At 49.9% G+C, this 21,635-nt stretch overlaps 1 protein-coding gene across 31 annotated transcripts in view; it reads right to left on the reverse strand.

The window, feature by feature from the left end:
* The window catches only part of FARS2 (phenylalanyl-tRNA synthetase 2, mitochondrial), a 310,200-nt gene that overhangs the window by 84,096 nt on the left and 204,469 nt on the right, over positions 1–21,635 (reverse strand). For 5 of the 31 annotated variants that reach the window (XM_086370383.1, XM_086370375.1, XM_086370399.1 and 2 more), the window contains one exon: positions 8,011–8,119. The exons of 22 other annotated variants lie outside the window; for them this stretch is intronic. In XM_086370383.1, the coding sequence (XP_086226509.1) occupies positions 8,044–8,119 (76 nt within the window). In that variant the 3' untranslated portion in view covers positions 8,011–8,043. Of the gene's footprint in view, positions 1–6,696; positions 7,010–8,010; positions 8,120–15,227; positions 15,942–21,635 lie in introns of those variants that run through there. 4 more of the 31 variants (XM_086370376.1, XM_086370397.1, XR_015152577.1 and 1 more) reach the window with 3 other exon arrangements.

The following is a 21,635-nucleotide window of genomic DNA, read 5'->3' on the forward strand; positions in this document are numbered from 1 at the left end:
GGTGCAGTCTGGGCTCCCTACTTCCCCAGCCTCGTTGCCACATCCCCTCCAGTCCAGCCACACGGCCTCCCTGGGACCCCCGTGTCCCTGCCAGAGCCTCGATGGTGCTGCCTCGCTGGTGCTCTGCACGGCCTCCTCCTCCTCCTGCCCCTCGACTCCAGCGCTCAGCTGTGCTTCAAGCACCGTATTGTAACACTTCTCCCAGCTGTCATGTCACATTCATACATGTGATTATTTGATTAAAGTCAGCTTCTCCAGCTGGTCTAGACCATAAGCTATTGGAGCATATCAGCCAGGTCTGTCTGCTTCCTACGGTCTCTACAGCATGTGCGCACAGTAGGCATTCAACTGAACCAGCAAACAAATGAACTAGAGGTGCAGAGGGTGACCGACCGAGCAGCATCCAGGGCCGGGCTGGGGAGGGCGCACTCTCTCTAGACGGGTCCTCTCGGTTCTGAGCACAGGGCAGGTCCACCAGCCGGCCCTCCTCCAGAACCACTCATTCCAGACATGCCTCAACTGAGGAGGAAGAAAGGGAAGGAGGAGGCAATAAGTCCGACAGGACTTCTAGCCGAGTGTAAGGTGTAACTGCCCCCGAGAGGGAACATTCGAAAGTTCGTTCCATGAAGTAGTGCACGGCGTGCCTGTGAACACCTTGGGAGGATCCGGCAGGACTGAAGTGTTGGGGGCCAGAGTGAGGTACTCCGCCCGTGACAAAGGTCATGAGGAAGGAGGCTCGACATACGCAAAGGCGGGATCGAGCCTCAGGAGTCCCCCTGGAACTCCTCGAGCATCTACCCCCATAACCAGAGCCTGCCTACTTTACTACTTTGTGCTCACCTACACCTCTGACTTTACGGGGGGCTGTCCCCCACCACCTCTTTCGGAGAAGGAGTTAACCTAGAGCTCCAGTTAATAATAATTCCTGGGCGTGATAAGAGTGTTTTAACCTACAAACTCCTCTGAAGGTTCTCTAGCCTGCCTGACAGGCTCGTCCAGCCACATGTGATTGCTCACAGCCTCCCAACCGTGAGAGGCACAAGATGCTTTAAACCCTCTAAAAACAGGTTCTTTAGAGAAGTTAGAAAACTATTAGTATAAGTATAATGGGCTGATTGGAAATTGTGTTGGTGAAGGGTTTTTCATTTGTTGAGCCAATGTTTGTTGCTAAGTCTCCACATCCCCTGCCCTTACACACATTAATGAATATATAGAAGAAATAAGTATTAACCTTTGATATTAATCACGTTAGACCTTAGGCTAAGTAAATTCTTTCCTTAACTAAAACCCACTACACCCTCACCCTGTAGGAATGTAACTTTATTTGGGTGGCGTCTGTTTTGAGAATAATCAGCCCTGGAGAAATAAGTGTCCTGACTGACTGACCGCTATCACAAGGAGAGGGTCGTAAATTGTCAGCAGGCCCCCCTGGCCAGAAGATGATGTAACACCCCTAAGACCTCTGTATACATTTGTGTGAAGCACCTGACTTTAATAAAAGTCAGGACTGCTGTCCCCACGTGACTTTTGTATAACATCTCAGTGTATAAAAACAGACTCTGGAAAATAAAGAATTGGGATCAGTTTCTCGAAATACTGGTCTCCCCATGTCGCTCTCTCTCTCACTCTGGTTGAGTCTCCATCTGGAGCGTGGAACCCACCATGCTTACTAATTTTGCCTGGGCTTCTAAGATCCGACCGGGGAGGCCTCAGTGTCTCCTCTCCTTCGGGAGAACGGAAGGACGCCTGCGGCCTACGTAAGTGGTGCAAGCGTCTTGTCTTGAAGTTTTATTGGTCTCCCGCGTAAACCAAGCTACTCAGCCTCTTTTCTCCACTGAATTTTCCTACTGAGCTATCCTCATTCTATCACTCTTTATATCTCTAATTAATATCTAATTGAAACTATCGTATCCTGACCCTCGCCGACGCCGTCTCTCCTTCGAGTACCCTGGATCAGCCGGGGCTGGTCCCCGGCAGAAGTGCTGTCTTTGATGCACTGTGTCATTCTTAGTCACATCACAGGTCCTTAGACACGTCTCTGTTCTCGGTTCTTCACATGCCTGTCTCCTTCAACTAGACGATAAATCACTTGAAGGCAAGGACCTGATTCTCTCCCTTGGGCACGTGGCACCGAAGAAAGGCTGGTGCCCAGCACAGCTCAGGCACCGGAGTGTTCTTTGACGAATGACTCACAGAAGAAGAAATGATTGGATAAGCGGAAAGACAGGCATCAAGAACAAAGATGCCTACTTGACAACTGCATCGAGGGACTGAAACAGCATCTACTGGCTAACTGCATGACCCCGACCCGGGACACGTTAGTGGAGAGGAGGCGGACAGCTCAGTTCTGTAATTACCTGTTTACCTGACCGTCACCTCTCTAAGCTGTGTGTTCCCCGAGGATGGCAGGGCTTTTGGCCTTCGTGCTGAGTGGACGTGATTTTATCTGTCTTTGTGCTGAGTGGCTGTGAGTGATCACAACCCCTTTAATTTAGTTACTAAATGGATCCAAGTCCAATCCCAGCTCTTGGACTAACTATCAGGGTTGGTACTGGCTGGAAAAGCCTTGTCTTTAGGGCTCTAAGGCCTCAGGGGTGAAATGCTACAGTACGATGACATGATTGCTCTACCTTGAGCATCTAATGAACCTGCTATCAACTGTCCGAACAAGTGAAGGGCCGGGGACAGCCTGGGCCTAAGCGAGTGTACTGATCACAGTGAATCACAAGCTACGTCAGCAATCCTGCCCACTACTAATCCTAGCAGGCACTGCTCCCAAGGATCAGGGTAAAGGTCAAGGAACTGTAGCCTAATACGGGCAATCTGCATGGAAGTCTCCCAGTATATTGCAAACCATTATCAGGAACAATTACAAAACAGGGGTGAGCATCAGAGCCAAGTAACTTGGCAGCTCAGGGGGCAGTAATTCAAATAAAAAATAACCCCGATCTGAAGCTGGATGTGAACATATATAAAATATTGATATAATCAGCATCTCTGAGAAGGATGAGTAAACAATGTGACATGAATTTAAAATTATCTAATAACCCGGTTTTATCTTAGGGGAGGAAATGTTTGATTTTTCCCGAAATGCATCTCTTGAAAATTTGTGGCAGAAATTCCAGTCATGTATTTGGCTAACAATGTATCTATCTCAATCTGGAAAAACTGAGCTCTTTAATGCAAAATTCTCGGCAACTTCCCTCCAGTTTATACCATGTAAACGCCACCTTGGCTCTGACAACAAAGCCCGTACTAAGCACTTGTCAAGGAAGCAAGCGTGCAGTAGAGAAGCACTGAAGTGAAACGCAGTTCAGTGCCTCACCCCCTTCAAGTCTCCACCTTTTATGCTTTTTTGGTTTTTAATTACTGGGGACAAAAATCTTTCAAAAAATGCATTAATACTTCCAGTCCCTACAGAGTGAGACCTTAGCAACAGTGATAATCACCCGTGTTTGCGTGCATGGTAAGTCGCTTCAGTCATGCCTGACTCTTTGCCACCCCATGGACTGTAGCCCGCCAGGCTCCTCTGTCCATGGGATTCTCCAGGCAAGGATACTGGAGCGGGTTGCCATTTCCTTCTCCAGGGGATCTTCCCCACCCAGGGATCGAATGCGCGTCTCTTATGTCTCCTGCATCGGGTGCGGGTTCTTTTCCACTAGCACCGCTGGGGAAGCCCAACCACCCATGTTGACTGAGTGCTTATTTTGTGCCAGGCACCCTCCTAAGTGCTTCCGTGTGTTAATCTACGTGATCATCACAACAGCACTGAGGCAGACACTGCTGGCGTTCATTCCTCATCTCTCAGGTACAGACACTGAGAGATGGGCACCACGGCTCATAAGTGGTGACACGCAGATCTGAACTCAGGCAGCCCGCCTCCAAACCCACCCTCTTAACCACAACTTGACACTAAGCCTGTTAAGCTAATGATCATAATGTAAACTTTTACTAAAGACCGACAGCTATATACAATTGTGAACATCAAACTTTGAAAATGGCCATGCTCGCTTTCAGTATTCTCCGGTTTTAAAAAAACCTTAATGCGGTTCAGGCTTCACGCAGCTGAAAGCGTGTGAATCCTGACAGGGCACAAATACACCCAAGCCCCTCTGTAGCCAGAACCTCATTTCCAGGGGCCAAGGACTCCCAAACAGCACAACTTCAGGGCCAGCTCTACAGAAGCCACTTATCCGATCCTCATGGTGAAAAGCTCCAGGCCCCAGGGAGCTTCTGTCAGGAGGGCGGATATTTAAGGATTCTCACATCCAGTTTCCGATGCCATTGCCTCTTCTGAGCTTGACTGGGAGACCCCATCAGTGCAGCCAAGGGGAAACAGCCTTTCACAGCCCCAGGCGACCCTGCACTCCTGTGTGGCCGGGGGACCTAAGCTCTGGGCCCTCCTTTAGACAAAGGCTCTCATCTCAGAAGATGCAGGCAGCAGTTCTTCAACCGATTCATCAATATATACGCTTTGACATTAGGCTTCCCTGGTAGCTCAGCTGGTAAAGAATCCACCTGCAATTCAGAAGACTCGGGTTTGATCCCTGGGTTGGGAAGGTCTCTTGGAGAAGGACATGGCAACCCACTCTAGTATTCTTGGAGAATCCCATGGACAGAGGAGCCTGGCGGACTACAGTTCATGGGGTCGCAAAGACTTGGACACAACTGAGGCAACTGAGATGTATGTGAATAGACACAGATGCATGCCTAGACTGACTGATTAGCCGGCCTTCCCTATCTCTGAAGCAAGCAGAGACAAAAATACAAGGCATGTTCAGTAAGTGGCATATGGCCTGCTTTATAAATATACACGTTTGGTCTCTCTCCTGCACACACACACAAACCCAAACTCTACCTCTCAGGGTGGGCGCCTCTTGCCCCAGATTGAGGGGCCCCAAAAGAACCTGTTAGGACCTCTGGGGCCACCATCTCCTTACCGACTGGGGGAGGCTGGTCTGTTCCCACCAATCAGGAAGCACCCTGGATGCTAGATCCTCACATGCAGCGAGGTGCTTCTAACGCTCTTCCCACCAAGGCCGGAGGTTCCTCTAAGCATGCCAGCTACGCCCTGGGTCCGGCCACCACTGCCTCAGTCCAGGTGCCCCACGAGGCCCAAAGGCGTCAACAAGCACAGATCAGAAGCCTCTGTCCACAGCGTCCCCCACTGTCCTCTTCTTTGCTGGACGTCAGTGACAGACAACGAAAGGGCCGATGGGTGGCTGGACGACGCTGAGGAAAGCAGTCAGTCAACACGGCCACGCGGTGACCTTTGTACATGAGGGGAGCCTTGAAGGAGAAAGGAAAACTAACACAGATGGCATATTCAAAAGCAGAGGCGTTACTCTGCCAACAAAGGTCCATCTAGTCAAAGCTATGGTTTTTCCAGTGGTCATGTATGGATGTGAGAGTTGGACTGTGAAGAAAGCTGAGTGCCGAAGAATTGATGCTTTTGAATTGTGGTGTTGGAGAAGACTCTTGAGAGTCCCTTGGACTGCAAGGAGATCCAACCAGTCCATTCTGAAGGAGATCAGTCCTGGGTGTTCATTGGAAGGACTGATGCTGAAGATGAAACTCCAATACTTTGGCCACGTCATGCAAAGAGTTGACTCATTGGAAAAGACTCTGATGCTGGGAGGGATTGGGGGCAAGAGGACAAGGGGACGACAGAGGATGAGATGGCTGGATGGCATCACCGACTCGGTGGACGTGAGTTTGAATGAACTCTGGGAGTTGGTGATGGACAGGGAGGCCTGGCGTGCTGCGATTCATGGGGTCGCAAAGAGTCAGACACGACTGAGTGACTGAACAGAACTGAACTGAACACTTATTGAATTCCTAGGAAGAGGGAACTATTTTATAACAGTCTTGCAGATCTTCCTTTCTGAAATTTGGTTGTTATTTTTATCTGCATATATTTGAAGAGTCAAATATTTCTGCAGGCTTGTTGTGAAAGGCAGCGGCCCCCAGCACAGTCCTCCGGTGGGCTCCTGGAGTCTCCAGCTCGCATGCTTGATCAGCTCCCAAATTTACATTTGCTGATGTGTCCCCCACCCCTGCCCCATTCACCTGGTCCTTGATTAATTTATGCCTCATAAAAAAAAAAAAACCCAAAAACCCCAAACTCTTTACTGTTACTGTCAGAACATCCTGAGAGGTAACCGAGGCTAATGCTTGTGTTCAATCTGCCACCTTTAGTCAAAAGCCTATTAACTTTATTCCTTACGAAAGGTGACTGGTGCACCAGGAGAGGGTGAGTCATGTGTCGAAGGTCACGGACCCAGGACGAAAAGGATAAGAACCCAATATCAGGTCTGCCTGACCCTGAGGCCCCAGCCTCTGCAGGAGAGCTTGCCACACCCCCGGGGGCACGGGGCCCCTGTGCTGGACTACCGCCCCCCGAAATTGGCAGCAGCATGCAAACCCCAGCCCGGGGAGATCCAGCTGGCTCTCCGTGTCTCCTGTCACCACTTCCCATTCCACGCCTGGTCCTGAAAGCCCCTCACTGTCGCCCCTGAATCCCACCCACAGACCAGGCTCTGCCCTCTGCCCTCAGTTTGCAGGGGCTACTAACAGGGAAGGGAGGTTCCAGTGGTGGGGGCCGGGGGACTTGCCTAATAGTCAGGATGCTGACTGTATCCTCTTCCAGCGATCAAGGCTTCTGGGAATTCAAAAAAAACGCCTTCTCAGAAAATGTCTGAGAAGACATTTTTATTTTTTTTTTAACCAAACCAGAATGGCAGGATAGGGACACTTTCAGGTCTCATCGCCGACGGTCATCACTGATCAACCCCAGACACCGTGTGATGACCTTGTTCTGCGGGTCGCAAGCAGGTCAAGCCCTTCTCTACAGCGAGCGGCTACGAGCACGGGCTCTAGAGTCACGCAGCCTGGTGTTCAGATCTCAGCTCTTCGTGTGGACTTGGGCAAGTTATGAAAGCTCTCCAGCCTGGCTTTCTCATCCACAACATGGTGTTAGTAATAGTCATGCACACGCTTTATGGAGATGCTGTTGGTTTAAATGAGATAATGTATGTGACATATTAATTACAATACGCATACATAGGCACAGTGCATACCTCATATTTTATTTTTCCTGCTATTACCACGTTCAAGAAATGTTTATGCACAAGAGAAAAATGTAACTACATATGACGACGGATGTGAACTGGTTTTACTGCAGTGATCGTTCTGCAATATACACCAACATGGAATCACTGTCGGGTTACACCTGAGACTAACATAATGCTGTATGTCAATTATACCTCAATTAGAAAAAACCTTTATGCCACAAATTTACTGACGACTTATCAAAGCATCCGGAGAAGGCAATGGCCTTCTCAAAGCATCAACTAGCATCAACAACTATGGCCTTATCAAAGCATCAACTACGTTCAGAGAGTAGAGCTACACTTAAAAAAAAAGGTATCTGGCCGCACTGGGTCTCAGTTGCAGCCCTTGGGCTCTTCAGTTGCGGCAGGTAAGACTGAACCCGGGCCCTCTGCATCGGGAACATGGGGTCTTAGTCGCTGGACAGCCACGCAAGTCCCGAGGGGTGTGTGTTAGACTTTGTGGAGGATCCAAGAATGAGCAAAACTCAGCTCTATCTTTAAATGGTCTGAGGCCAGGTGCCAGGTGGGGTGAACGGCACAGGTATCCCATACGGCGTTATCAGGAAGGGAGCCGGGGAGCCGGCAGGCACAGCGCAGGCCCCGCAGGGAGCCTCAGGTCCCTGGAGGCTGGCCTTCGTGTTCCTAGGCCGTTTCCAACCACTCAAATCTCCCAAATGATGTGTCCCGGGGACAGAAACTTCGGTTATGTAAGAGCATGAGATGATGCAAGCCACTTGAAGGATACCGGAGATAAATGATCTATTTATATTTTTATGCTGAAGACATAAATAGAAAAAAAAAAAAAAACAACACAGCACCCAAAGAAACATTCCTTAAAATAGATGGAGAGCATGGTTGAGAGATGCATGCACAGAACAAATAGATGCTAACCACATACCTTTCCACATCAGCCAGAACTCCGCAGGACTGGTTAATTCAAGGAGGCTTGCCGAGCACCGCCGCAGCGACAGCAGCTGACCCTCTGACAAACCGGGACGCGGTGCGCTCTGGTGGTTTTGTAAGACATTTTGTAATAAGACTGTTGAAACGGAATAATGAGGTGCTCCGAAATCCCAGCCCTGACTACAAACCCACAGGCATCATGAATCTACAGCACAGTGTTATTTTATGCAGCACATATCCCCTCAGCAGGGATGGGCTGGTACCCGCTGAGGGCCAGGGGCCGTGTGGGCCCAGGGATGGGGCAGGGAAGGACCAAGATCTTATCCCCAAAGTAATGCCTCGGTGTTAGTTTGGACACTAAACATGCTCATGAAGACTACTTCCATATAACAACCAAAACAATGCCATAAAGAAAATTATTAAACGGTAGCGGACCTGAATGATATACCTCAAATAGAGTCAGGTAAAGAAAACCCCCAAATCTAACCTAAAAGGATTTGAATTCTTTGAGGGGCAGAGAGACAGAAAAAAGAAAGACGGGAGTGGGGTGGGGGGGAAGTCAAAGATTAAGAAAGAAATGATCAGAAGTAGGTGAGGGAGGTCTGGCCCTCACGAAGCAGGGACCCTTGTTGGCAACCCCAAGCCCTGCTCTCGCACTGCAGCCTGTGGACGACCCCCTGCCTGGGAGGGAAGGCGGGGCCCTGCCTCAGGAACCCTGCACCACCCCCCTGCCCCCGCCCCGCCAAGAGGAGCCTCCCCAGACGGCTGTGATCTGAACCCAGGCTGTCTGGCTCCCCACTTCAAGCTCTTAACCATCAGCTCACGAGCTAACTGCAGGAGTGGCCAAAAGGTGGGGACGGGGGGACCCTGGCGGTCTGTTTGGGTCACACGTGATGCGCAGGCACCATCCCTGGTGGTTCCATGGAGGCTGGAGCGCACGCTTCTGTTCTCCCCACCACCTCCCCACCCGCTCCTCACACAGGGAAACATCAGACTTCACCCTGAACCCACTGCTGTTCTGCTGGACTCACGTGTCCTGCCTCAGGTACAGGGACCAGCTTCCTAACGTTCTGAACGAAGGAGGCGTGATCTGGGTAAGTGGGACAGAACGGCACACGTTTCTCATGGTGATGCAGAAATCAGAGGTGATTGATCAAGTGCTAAAAGGTCTAACCCTAGTCAGCACGCGTGCAGGCCAGGCTGGCAAACGGACGCACGCTCTGTCTTTCCTACCTGTGACAATTCCATTTTATTTTGAGGACTGTGTTAAATTTCAAATATTCCTTCTCATCTTCTTGGCTTACTTTGAACCAAGGCAGTCAACCAATACACTATGATGACATGCTAGGTGCTGAACACTCTGCTAAGGGTACAAACATTAACACTGTTAGTCGCTCAGCTGTGTCCGACTCTTTATAACCCCATGGACTGTACCCCGCCAGGCTCCTCTGTCCAGGGGATTCTCCAGGCAAGAATACTGCAGTGGGTTTCCATTCCCTTCTCTCCAGGGGATCTTCCCAACCCAACCCACGGATCACACCCAGGACTCCTGCATTGCAGGCAGATTCTTTACTGTCTGAGCCACCATGGGTGAAGAAGAAGCCCTTGGTCCCGACCAGCAAGGAGGAAACAAGAGGTGGGACTACAGTCCTGCTTGGAATGGGATGAGGGTGAAGACCCTCCTGGGTAAAAGAGTAGCTGCCTGTACCCTTCCTACTGTGGGTGAGGAACACAGCAAACCAAACCAAACCAAAGTACATCGGGGTCCATATCTTCACTGCACGGTACCTACCTATCAGATTTGCCAGTGCTGACCACAAGCAGAGGACACGTGGAGGCTCCCTCGCCTCTCCAGAGGCATCTCTGCTGAATGTGTTTACAGGGGGCCAGGAACACCGTACCGAGTTTAGTAAACAGATTCATAATCCAACCCCTCCTAGGTAAAGACTTCCTCTTCCCTAGAGCAGAGGCACCCTGGAAAGGCTGGAGTGGACAGGGAGACAGAAGACCCCACCTCCACTTCAGAGCCAGGAAGCGGATTCTCAGGGTTCAGGGACGTGTCCAGGGCCACACGGCTGGTGATGGCTGTGCCCCTGCAGCCAGACGTATCCGTCCCTAACCTAAGTCTCCTCGCGACGCTGTAGCCCCCATTTGTAGGGCAGCAGGGAACACGTTCGGAGAAGGCAATGGCACCCCACTCCAGTACTCTTGCCTGGAGAGTCCCACGGATGGAGGAGCCTGGTGGGCTGCAGTCCATGGGGTCGCTAGGAGTCGGAGACGACTGAGCGACTTCACTTTCACTTTTCACTTTCATGCACTGGAGAAGGAAATGGCAACCTACTCCAGTGTTCTTGCCTGGAGAATCCCAGGGACGGGGGAGCCTGGTGGCTGCCGTCTATGGGGTCACACAGAGTCGGACACGACTGAAGTGACTTAGCAGAGCGTAGCATAGGGAACATGTTCTGAGGACAGCGAGAGGCCGTGGACGTAAGCGTGACATTAAAATTCAGAATTAAGGGCATCAGGCAACTCCGAGAAAACCTTCCCGCTCTTACCCGTGTCTCCCCACTGCTACTCTGCATGAGAACTCCCCCTCATATCAATCCACCAAACCACGAGGCTTTGGACCAGGTGGACCTGAGAACAGGACAGCCTCCTTGCAACGACCTATTCCCGACCCTCCTTCAGCTGGTGCGTAAAAAACATGCTGAAGACGCCTCACGCTTTGAATGAAGTGTGAAAAGATCAAAGGCCACGGGGCGCTAAAAATGAGAGCCCAGAAAAGGCTCTTTGTGGCACTGCGTGGTTTGTTAATCCTACAGCCAACGGTAACGTGTGAGGCCAGGCAGTTAGTTCCAATACTTCACACGCGCTGATTTTTTAAAGCATCAGATCAATTCTATGCAGCCCTCTGTGCCAGACGCACATGTGCCGAGACAAAGGGCCGATCTGACAGGACCAAATCCCCCGGGGTCTCAGGGCCCCTCCGACTTGAAAGCCTCCACAGCCGCCAGCTTCCTTTCTGCTGCAGGTTCACACCCGTGGAGGAGATGTCAGAGGATGGTGAAGCAGGAAAATGATGCCCTGGCCCTGAACAAAAGGCACGTCTGCCGTCCGGCTGGGACCCTGGTCCCCCGGGATGGACAGGCAAAGCGGGCTGGAGCACGGGGGCTGTGTGGGGACCCTGGAGGAGCCTGGTCCGCCCTCCTCCTCCCCTGGGGCTTCCTAATGGCTTTACACACTCCTCCTCTGAGGCATTATTCAAATCAACCCCACAACTCAGGTTCCTTTGCTTGTGGCTCTAATTGAATAAATCTAACATATCAACAGACGCACTGGCCCAGAGCCTTGGCCAGATTCCCCCTTGGACGTAACAGCCCATTCTGGCTGTTTCATCTGAGCCTGCGAGAGGGGAGGGGCACCCCAGGCAGCCCCCCATCTACATATGTGCAGTATGTATGTACATATATATACATATGTGGTATAGAGGGCAGCCCCCGTCTACACATGCATAGTATGTATATAAATATATATGTGTGTACAGAGGGCAGTGGTCTCCTGCATTGCGGTCAGACGCTTTACCATCTGAGCCACCAGGGAAGCCTCTACATATGCATAGTTGGTATATGTATGTGGTACACACGGCAGCCCCCGTCTACATATGCATAGTATGTATATATATGTGGTATAGAGGGCAGCCCCCGTCTAAGAAATAGAGGTAAACAACAGAATGGGAAAGACTAGAGATCTCTTCAAGAAAATTAGAGATACCAAGGGAACATTTCATGCAAAGAAGGGCTCAATAAAAGACAGAAATGGTATGGACCTAAAAGAAGCAGAAGATATTAAGAAGAGGTGGCAGGAATACACAGAAGAACTGTACAAAAAAGATCTTCGTGACCGAGATAATCACAATGGTGTGATCACTGACCTAGAGCCAGACATCCTGGAATGGGAAGTCAAGTGGGCCTTAGGAAGCATCACTACAAACAAAGCTAGTGGAGGTGATGGAATTCCAGTTGAGCTATTCCAAATCCTGAAAGATGATGCTGTGAAAGTGCTGCACTCAATATGCCAGCAAATTTGGAAAACTCAGCAGTGCCCACAGGACTGGAAAAGGTCAGTTTTCATTCCAATCCCAAAGAAAGGCAATGCCAAAGAATGCTCAAACTACCACACAATCTCACTCATCTCACACACTAGTAAAGTAATGCTTAAAATTCTCCAAGCCAGGCTTCAGCAATATGTGAACCGTGAACTTCCTGATGTTCAAGCTGGTTTTAGAAAAGGCAGAGGAACCAGAGATCAAATTGCCAACATCCACCAGATGATGGAAAAAGCAAGAAAGTTCCAGAAAAACATCTATTTCTGCTTTATTGACTATGCCAAAGCCTTTGACTGTGTGGATCACAATAAACTGTGGAAAATTCTGAAAGAGATGGGAATACCAGACCACCTGATCTGCCTCTTGAGAAATCTGTATGCAGGTCAGGAAGCAACAGTTAGAACTGGACATGGAACAACAGAATGGTTCCAAATAGGAAAAGGAGTACGTCAAGGCTGTATATTGTCACCCTGTTTATTTAACTTATATGCAGAGTACATCGTGAGAAACACTGGACTGGAAGAAACAGAAGCTGGAATCAAGATTGCCAGGAGAAATATCATTAACCTCAGATATGCAGATGACACTACCCTTATGGCAGAAAGTGAAGAGGAACTAAAAAGCCTCTTGATGAAGGTGAAAGTGGAGAGTGAAAAAGTTGGCTTAAAGCTCAACATTCAGAAAACGAAGATCATGGCATCCAGTCCCATCACTTCATGGGAAATAGATGGGGAAACAGTGGAGACAGTGTCAGACTTTATTTTGGGGGGCTCCAAAATCACTGCAGATGGTGACTGCAGCCATGAAATTAAAAGACGCTTACTCCTTGGAAGGAAAGTTATGACCAACCTAGATAGCATATTCAAAAGCAGAGACATTACTTTGCCAACAAAGGTCCGGCTAGTCAAGGCTATGGTTTTTCCTGTGGTCATGTATGGATGTGAGAGTTGGACTGTGAAGAAGGCTGAGCGCCGAAGAATTGATGCTTTTGAACTGTGGTGTTGGAGAAGACTCTTGAGAGTCCCTTGGACTGCAAGGAGATCCAACCAGTCCATTCTGAAGGAGATCAGCCCTGGGTGTTCTTTGGAAGGAATGATGCTAAAGCTGAAACTCCAGTACTTTGGCCACCTCATGCGAAGAGTTGACTCATTGGAAAAGACTCTGATGCTGGGAGGGATTGGGGGCAAGAGGAGAAGAGGACGACAGAGGATGAGATGGCTAGATGGCATCACTGACTCGATGGACATGAGTCTGAGTGAATTCTGGGAGTTGGTGATGGACAGGGAGGCCTGGCGTGCTGCGCGCAATTCATGGGGTTGCAAAGAGTCGGACACGACTGAGCAACTGATCTGATCTGATCTGATAGAGGGCAGCCCCCGTCTACATATGTATGGCATATATATACATATACATGTGTATAGAGTGTAGCCCCCCATCTACATATGTACAGGATGTGTGTATATATATATATATATATACACATATATACACGTGTGTATAGAGGGCAGCCCCCGTCTACATATGCATAGTATGTATATATATGTGGTATAGAGGGCAGCCCCCCGTCCTACAGCAGAGGCAGGATGACTGCCCTCCACTCTCTCAGTTAATATTTACTCATGGGTGAAAGGTCTGCAGGAGAATCTGAGAACTGAAGCGTCTTCGAAGGTGGGGAGGGTACCTTAGCCAAGTCGGTTTTTAATGCAAAGATGTTCAGAAAGGGGCTGTTCTGTGCCTAACACGCACTGCTTCAGAGCCCTAAGAGCTGAGTCAGCAGAGAGTCTGTTGAGTCTGTTTTCATTAAGAGGACCTGAGTTTGCAGCTATTCCCATTGGTAAACATATTCAGGGAACCAGTCACTAAAATAAACCTGCCATTCATATCAGCTTCTTTCAGTCCTTTTGCAGAAGGTAAAAAATTTTAAAACTGTATCATTACCTACTGGGAGTGGGAATGCAGGTCATCACGTGAGCAAGCCATTGACGCTGGGTTTAAAACTGGAAGATCAGACGCTGGCACCTCCAAGCTCCTCTCTGGGGAGGGTGCCGCCTGGAGAGGGTGCTTTCAAGGGAATCATGTGGCTGAACAGCCAAGCTCACAGAGGCCACCCTGCTGACATCCTGCCAGCCACCTGAGAGCAGGGCTAAAGCGCACAGCTGGCCCCTCTCAGGGGAGGGAAGGGCAGCCACGGGGGGCTCTCCTGTGACACAGGGCTGAGGGCTCCGGTCTCGTCGGCCAACGGGACAGCCTTCTCTTCCCGGGCACTACCTCACGGTCAGACTCTCGCCATAAAGAAGGCTTCTGCTCTTCCCTGTGCACGTGTTTTTATTATATTTTCCTCACATATTCTTTTTTAAATTATTTTTTTTATTTGAACCATTTTTTTAAGTCTTTTACTGAATTTGTTACAATACTGCTTCTGTTCTATGGGTTTTTTGTTTTTTGGCCATGAGGCATGTGGGATCTTAGCTTCCCAACCAGGGCTCAAAACCGCACCCCCTGCACCAGAAGGGCGAAGTCTTCAACATTGGACCCCAGGGAAGCCCCTCGTCACACATCCTCAAGAGTCTAGGAACTCGTTCCCATCCAGCAAGTGCTGGGGGTCACAGACCTCCTCTTGCCTGCACAGACCCTACGTAGTCCTCGCCACCCCAGTGACCCCACCACCCACTGGCCCTCGCCACCTCTTGCTGTGCCTTTCTTTCACAGGCAGAATCGTTCCCAGTCTTTGACCTCCCTTCCCGGGCCCCTGGGTCCCTTCTTGGACTAACGAAGCCCAGGTTCAACTACCGTGTGGGCTAGAGAGTCTGCACCTAGCAGTCCGTGCTGAAAACTGAGCCCTGACCACCAGGACACAGGGCGAGAAGAGGGTTTAGCAGCCCACACGTCTGTGTGCTGCCAGAACAAACGCTTTCACTGGAGCCAGCTGGTCGCCCTGCCTCAGTGGCCATCGTTACATCGTCAACACTGCCCCAAAGAGTGGGCATGTGTTCACTGGCAGCGGGACGAGGGTGAATGGAGGTTGACATCCCTACGCGGGGCACGAGCTTATGAAACAGCCCTCAACCTGGGCATTTCAGCGCCTGGGTGAGATTTTCCCTTCTTACCTTCCTCTTCTGCCCCTCTGATCTCACATCTTGCTTCTAATCAGAGCTCAGAGGAAACACATGTAAGGTAATTACTCCTGAGCACGCTGTGGAAGTGCTCACTGATTAGAAATCATTTTCAGAGGGAACGCTGTAACACAAGAGTTTTGATCAAAGCTGGGTTATTACTTCGGTTCTTTGTCTCACCCATGGACACTTGCTCCCCATTCCTGGAAGAAAATTTGTGTGTGCATGAAGGTAGATCATAAGGGAGCTGAGAGTTCTTCTTAGAGTGGAGCTATTTGTTTCGTTCATTAGTCTAAAATATTTCTCTAAAAAGCCACTCATCAAGCCTTTTCCCCTAAAGCCTATGCTCTGAGCTCATAACGGCATTGCCTTCAGTACCATCTCCCTGGGAGGAAGTCAAGCTCAGGTTGAGATGCTCTGCAGGGTGAGACCCAAGCAAGGTCAGAGTGAACGCGCCTGTCCAGGCTGCTGAGAGCAACTGTCGCGAGGATGCAGAGAGCCCTCTGAAGACGTGACTGGGCCGCGGGGGGCTCGGGGTACCCGATGCGTTTACCCGCGGGCCCATCTTCCTGTGCTGGCCTCTTGAGTGACGAGCACCGGCACGGTCCAGGCCTTCAGGAACTGGCTGCTTTTAAGTTGTTCACAACTGTGCAAATTTACTCTCGTATCTCGCCCTGGAGGGCAGGCATCCAAGGTCGGCGACAGAAGCTGGAGGAAGATGCAAAGGAGGAAGTTCTATTTTTTTCTTTTTTTTTGACATTTAAAAAAATTTTCTTCCGTTCTTCCTGAGGTGCTAGGTTAGATTCTACACGCAGGGGCAAAGGCAGGATATATTATAAACCAACTCTCAGTGACTGCTTTAGATGGGGAAGGAACGACTTCAGATATTCCAAAAGGCTTTTCAAGTGAAAATAATTTGTTCAGAGTAAGAGTTCTATCTTGGAGTAAACCATCCTTAGCCCTTAACTCCAATTAATCAGAAAGCTTAAACAACGGACAAGTGATTTTTTAAAAAGTCATATGAGGGATTCATGTGATTCAGAAGCATATTATACATGGATCATCCTGGATCAATTATAGCTCAAGCTTTAGCCTATACTGTTCTTCATTTACAGTTTCCTATACAGGTGTCTAAAGTATGTATTTTATATGTATGTGTGTTATAATCTGGGCTTCCCTGGTGGCTCAGACGGTAAAGAATCTGGCTGCAATGCAAGAGACCTGGGTTCGATCCCTAGGTCAGGAAGATCCCCTGGAGGAGGGCATGGCAACCCATTCCAGTATTCTTGCCTGGAGAATCCCATGGACAGAGCCTGGCGGGCTACAGCCATGGGGTCGCAAACAGTCGGACATGACTGAATTGACTTAGCATGCACACTTCATGGCAGGGAGGGGGAGAAACAGCCAACACCCAGATTTGATTTGGTTTTTCTGCAAGATATGAAGCAATGCAAAAGCTGCTGTGTCTCCTTTAAGTCCTGCCATGACCACCCAACAGCTGTGTGACCTCAGGCCAGTGACTTAAACTCTCCAAGCCTGAACCCTCCCCCTGTACCAGCATATAAAATGGTAGCTCACACAGAACAGGTACTCAATAGCCCCTGCATCTGCATGCGCGTGTGCGCGCACCCACCCACCCACACACACATACACTTCACCCTAATTAAATTGCCCACGTAGGATTATAAGAACACACTTGAAAGACACACAGTCATGAAAAAGCTCAACGTTATCTTGGGGATATAACCTTTAAAAACTCAGTCTAAGAGTGAAGCGGATAGCAGTAAAATAGAGAATGACTTAAAAAAAAAAAGGATTATTCAGAAACCCACCAGATGATTTGAGAGTTGATTAGAGACAAGTTATCTGAGGAAAGTACGCGACCCTTGGGCAGTCTGCTCGGAACAAGGGGAAGAAACCAAGTGAGGCTTCAGAGCGCCCTGTTGCAGCCCGACGCCCGGCCTGCAGAGCAGACAGCGGTGCAGGCGCCGCCCACGGCAGTCACAGTGAGGGACAGGCTGGCCCTCAGAGACCCTGCCTGACAGTCGGTGAAATCCACAAGTCCACACCTCCTCATGGCCCTACACCTCACGGGCACTGCTCTCACTGACCCATCTGCAAATAAAGAACCAGACGTCCAGTAAAGAAGAGAGGGAAGGTAGATCTGATACCCAATTTACAACATAACGTGGCCTTTCCCAGGCACCCCAGAGCTTCCTACAGGCATGTCTGCAAATGGCTGGATGAACTCTGAGCCAGTTCATTCTACCTAAGCAAGAAGAACCAACCTACTTTGCATTCCTGAAAATCCCCAAAGATACTCCGAATACACCTGACGGGATTCCCAGGTGAGAACAAACCTTCATGAGTGCTCTAAATGCGGAGTACAAACATTGTAATATTTCATATGCAAATTCCAGTAATGACTGAGAACAATACAAGCGTGCGTGCGATAGGGTAACATATCCACGACAGGATAGGAGACACACAGACGGAGCGCCAGCCCCTGGGAACACGTCCACAGCCACACGAGGCTGAAGGACATGTGTTAATATTAAAAATGCAATCATTCTGCTTTTGTAAAAAAAAGCTGGATGTGCTTCTATGAACCTCCTTTCAATTTAGACTTTTATGTCGCTGCTATCAAGGCAGATTTATGACACCAGGTTTTTAGATGACGAACCAGTGGCTTGTCCAGATGAGAGAGAAGGCAGGCGAGGATGCAGGTGAGAACAATGGTGAGCGCTCCCTAGAGAGATGTCATGAGGAAGCGGGGTTTCATCCTGAGGTGCATGGCTCCGCAGGCAGCCTCACCGCTGCACGTTCTGCCCAGGGAGGCCCCAGCATGCCCAGTGCCCTCGGGCCCCTGCATGAGTCGCCCGTTCACGCTGCAGGGAATTTTATAAATTGGTGTAACAATAGACATCTAAAATAGACATCTAATAGTTGATGTGCTCTGGAGACTACTTTATCATGAAATAGATTTTAAAACACCAATAGAGGATGGCAGAATTGTGCCACCTCCTAAAAATGACCAGTCTCCCTTGTTTCATGAACACTGACAGCAACGATCTTCCAGTCATTGACTTCACCAGATCGGCTGCGTGCTGAATTCCAAATCAGAAAACAAAGTGTTGGAATGAAGACTCTACAGGATGCACTTCTGGCCTGAATCTCATCTGAGTAACACAGACGCTGGGCCTGCCCCAGAATGGAAATCTCATCAGATACTGCCTTACAAACAGATGTGCTGGCTGCAAGGTCTGGCATTCCTTCCCATTTTCTCTATCAATAACGTCACACAGCCTACATCCTAGAGAATTTACTGTGCTCAGAAAAAAAAGTATACTGCAACTTCTTCTTACGGTGTTAAAAAAATTCCTTCTCAGATCTCAAAGCCCTTCACACGTTTTTTTCTTTCCTGATATCCTCAACTTTCTTTCCTGGTCTTCCAATCCAAAACAATTAGACCTTATGAAAGCAGCTTTGTCGTTCATGTTCATCAAACAACTCAGGTGTCTCTTCTGAGCATGAGCCTAACTACACACGTAGCGTAACACACAACCTTCCAATGGGAGCTCTGCCGTTCCTGGCGTATAGTCAGTGCTCACTTCCAGCTACGATGAGTTTCTCCCAGAAGAAAAGCCAGCGCTAGGATTTCGCCACCACCGCCAGCAGCAGTTTAAACTATACCCGTACACGCCAGCTCCTGCAAAGGAACGTGTAAGGTAGGTTCTGACATTAATCCTGTTTTAAAGACAAACTCAGAGAGAGAGAGCAACTTAAAGTCCCACTGGTGACAAAGCCAAAACCTGAACTCAGGGCAGCTGAGAGGGCCCACGTGCTGCTCCGCGAGGCCTGCCGGCCCCTGTGACACACGGTCCACTCCTCCCGGGACACGTCAAGAAATGAGACAGAATACGACACAACCACATCACGCGTCCGCTGCAGGAAGACCGAGCTCCAGGGACCATGAGCAGTCTCAGGAGGGCGACGACACCCGAGAGGGCCCCTCCGCTCACATCCAGCGGGGGCTGTTTAAACCCGCTTCTCCACCAAACACTCCCGTGTGATATTTAACAGAAACGGTTGCCTTCTCTTCACTGGGGGACGGGTGGAGAGGCTGATTTTAAAAACATAATGCAAAGGCCCAACTGATAAACAAATCTAAAAATTTAAAATTATTAATATCGCTTCTTTCAAACTTGAGTGGTCAAGTTTACTGATGATAAAGAAGCAAAACCTCCTTCTAACTACAATTATTAGCCGCTCAAGGCAGCATATCAACAGATCATAATAGCTGTTTTTCACAGTTGCTTATGAGAGTGTCAGCACAACTGAATGTAATTTTAATTAAACAAATCTGCCATTATGAGTACAATAACTGCCTTGCCATTTTTGCATTATGGCATGAGCTAAAAGAAAAAAAAATCTCCCTTGTATTGCAACAAGCAGAAAACCTATTTAGTAAGTAAAAGTATTGTTAAAAATAGTGTAACAGTATGATTACAATATATCAACGTGTAAAGTGGGTCCTACGTTACAGAGTCGGACTTCACCCTGCACCTGGTCCAGCCACTGGGCAAGCAGAGTGGCCTGCAGGGGGACGTCCAGCCAGGAAGGGGGGCTCCATGCTAGGACTGGGGCATGAAGGACGCATTACCACCCCCCTGGGGGAACCCCACTGAAACCTCTAAGACATGTCTGTTTCCTGAGGAACACTTGCTCTGCTTCGAAGGTTGGAGGGACCTTGAATTTTGGTTTCCTACTATTAGGATTTTTCCATCTTGCATATCTGTATTGATCTCCTTTACTTAAACAAGGCCAAGAATAGCTTCTGTTCAGACTAGGCTTCTCGAGGGCTTGGTCTGTTTAATACTGCCAGCTATATTCCTGCGGCAGATGTGAGATGACATGATTTGGGATTCATATTTAAATAGGTTTTCTTGCCGGAGGAATCGTGAAAGGGAGAGGTTCAATATATAGGTATCCATTGATTGAATCTAGGTCAAAAACAATCACATCCTAAATATAACCGAGTCTTCCCCGCTTTTCCTGCCATATGTCCCTCCCACTTGTCCTCCCGTTCGCTCACCGTGGGACGGCTGTTTCGGGTTTGGGACGTGAGTGGAGGTGTGCGGTTGACTGCTAGAACCCTGTCCCTCAGGTGGACCCGCGGCCATCCGGAGGAGGCCACCCCCACAGGGGCGCGCAGACCCTGCTGCACAGACGCACCCAGAAGGACATGAGACTGGACCTTCCGGTGCCATTTCAAGAGATGCTGATCAAAGCATCATTTAAATTCTAAATCCTGCTCATATGCTTAGTGCCTAGTTTTCAGGCCATCCCCTTTCCTGAACTGAATACACTGACTGCACCCCTTTAAATGAATCTGAGGAGGCTTGTGTTGGGAGGACCCCCTCGCGCCAGGTTGCGGGTTGCTAACCACCACAGGTCCTCCAGCGGCTTCACTGGATCCTTAAAGTGATCCAAGCAGGGCAGGAAGACAAACACGGGGTAACGGGAAAGGGGAACTTCCTGCAGCACTGCTTCAGAGGGAACGGCTGGACGCACGCTCCGAAGGGCGGGCCGGGGGCGGAGCACAGCCCCCGGTTCTCTCTGCGGTCCGTCCCCCTCAGCCCCTGGTTCTCTCTGTGGTCCGTCCCCCTCAGCCCCTGGTTCTCTGTGTAGCGCGTCCACCCTCAGTGTGTCCATGACATCACGCATCCTCTCATCACGAACGCTTGTGGAATAAATATAAGTGAAGGCACGGGGACGAAAGGTGAAGAAACCAGATGATACGCAAGGTTTTCTGAACCGCAGCCCCTCGAGAGACCCTGGCGCCGCCTCCCGGACTCCATGGCGGCTCCTCGCGGCGCCTCCTCCTGTGGTTCCTGTGGTTCGGCCACCACTGCTGCTCCGGCCGTCCCTCCAAACCCCGCCCTCCCTCTCCCCACCCCGAGGTCTTCCCTGGGGCTCTCGCCTCGTCCCCCTCTCCTGTTCTAGAACTTACTGGGGTCCTAGTCCCCCCCGATTGTGGATGCTAAACCTGGCCTGCCTCCGGGGGCTCTCCGGTCAGCTGGGCTGTGTGTCCCCCCTCAGCCCAAGAGGCGCAAAGTAATCAAATCGCCTCCTCCAAAGGCCGCTGCCTCCTCCCCTCCCTCTGGCCTGGTCGGCTTCGGTCCTCCGGGTCCCACATGCCCAGGGGCTATGTTCCTCCCCCACCCCCCTGCTCTCTCCCTGGAACGGGCTCACCTTCCCCATGGATTTGGACCCTGAATATCTCCCCCACCAGCCAGCTTATTCCCACGAGGCTCTCGCCGCTCCCACTCCCCAGTGTCTCAGCGAGGACTTATCTCCTCTCACTCAGACTATATGCACACACGCTTCTACTGGGTTGGC

This window comes from Bos grunniens, chromosome 23 (genome assembly GCF_055505025.1).
Source record: "Bos grunniens cultivar Pamir isolate PY7600 chromosome 23, Bosgru_T2T1.0, whole genome shotgun sequence".
NCBI classification, from domain to species: Eukaryota; Metazoa; Chordata; class Mammalia; order Artiodactyla; family Bovidae; genus Bos; species Bos grunniens.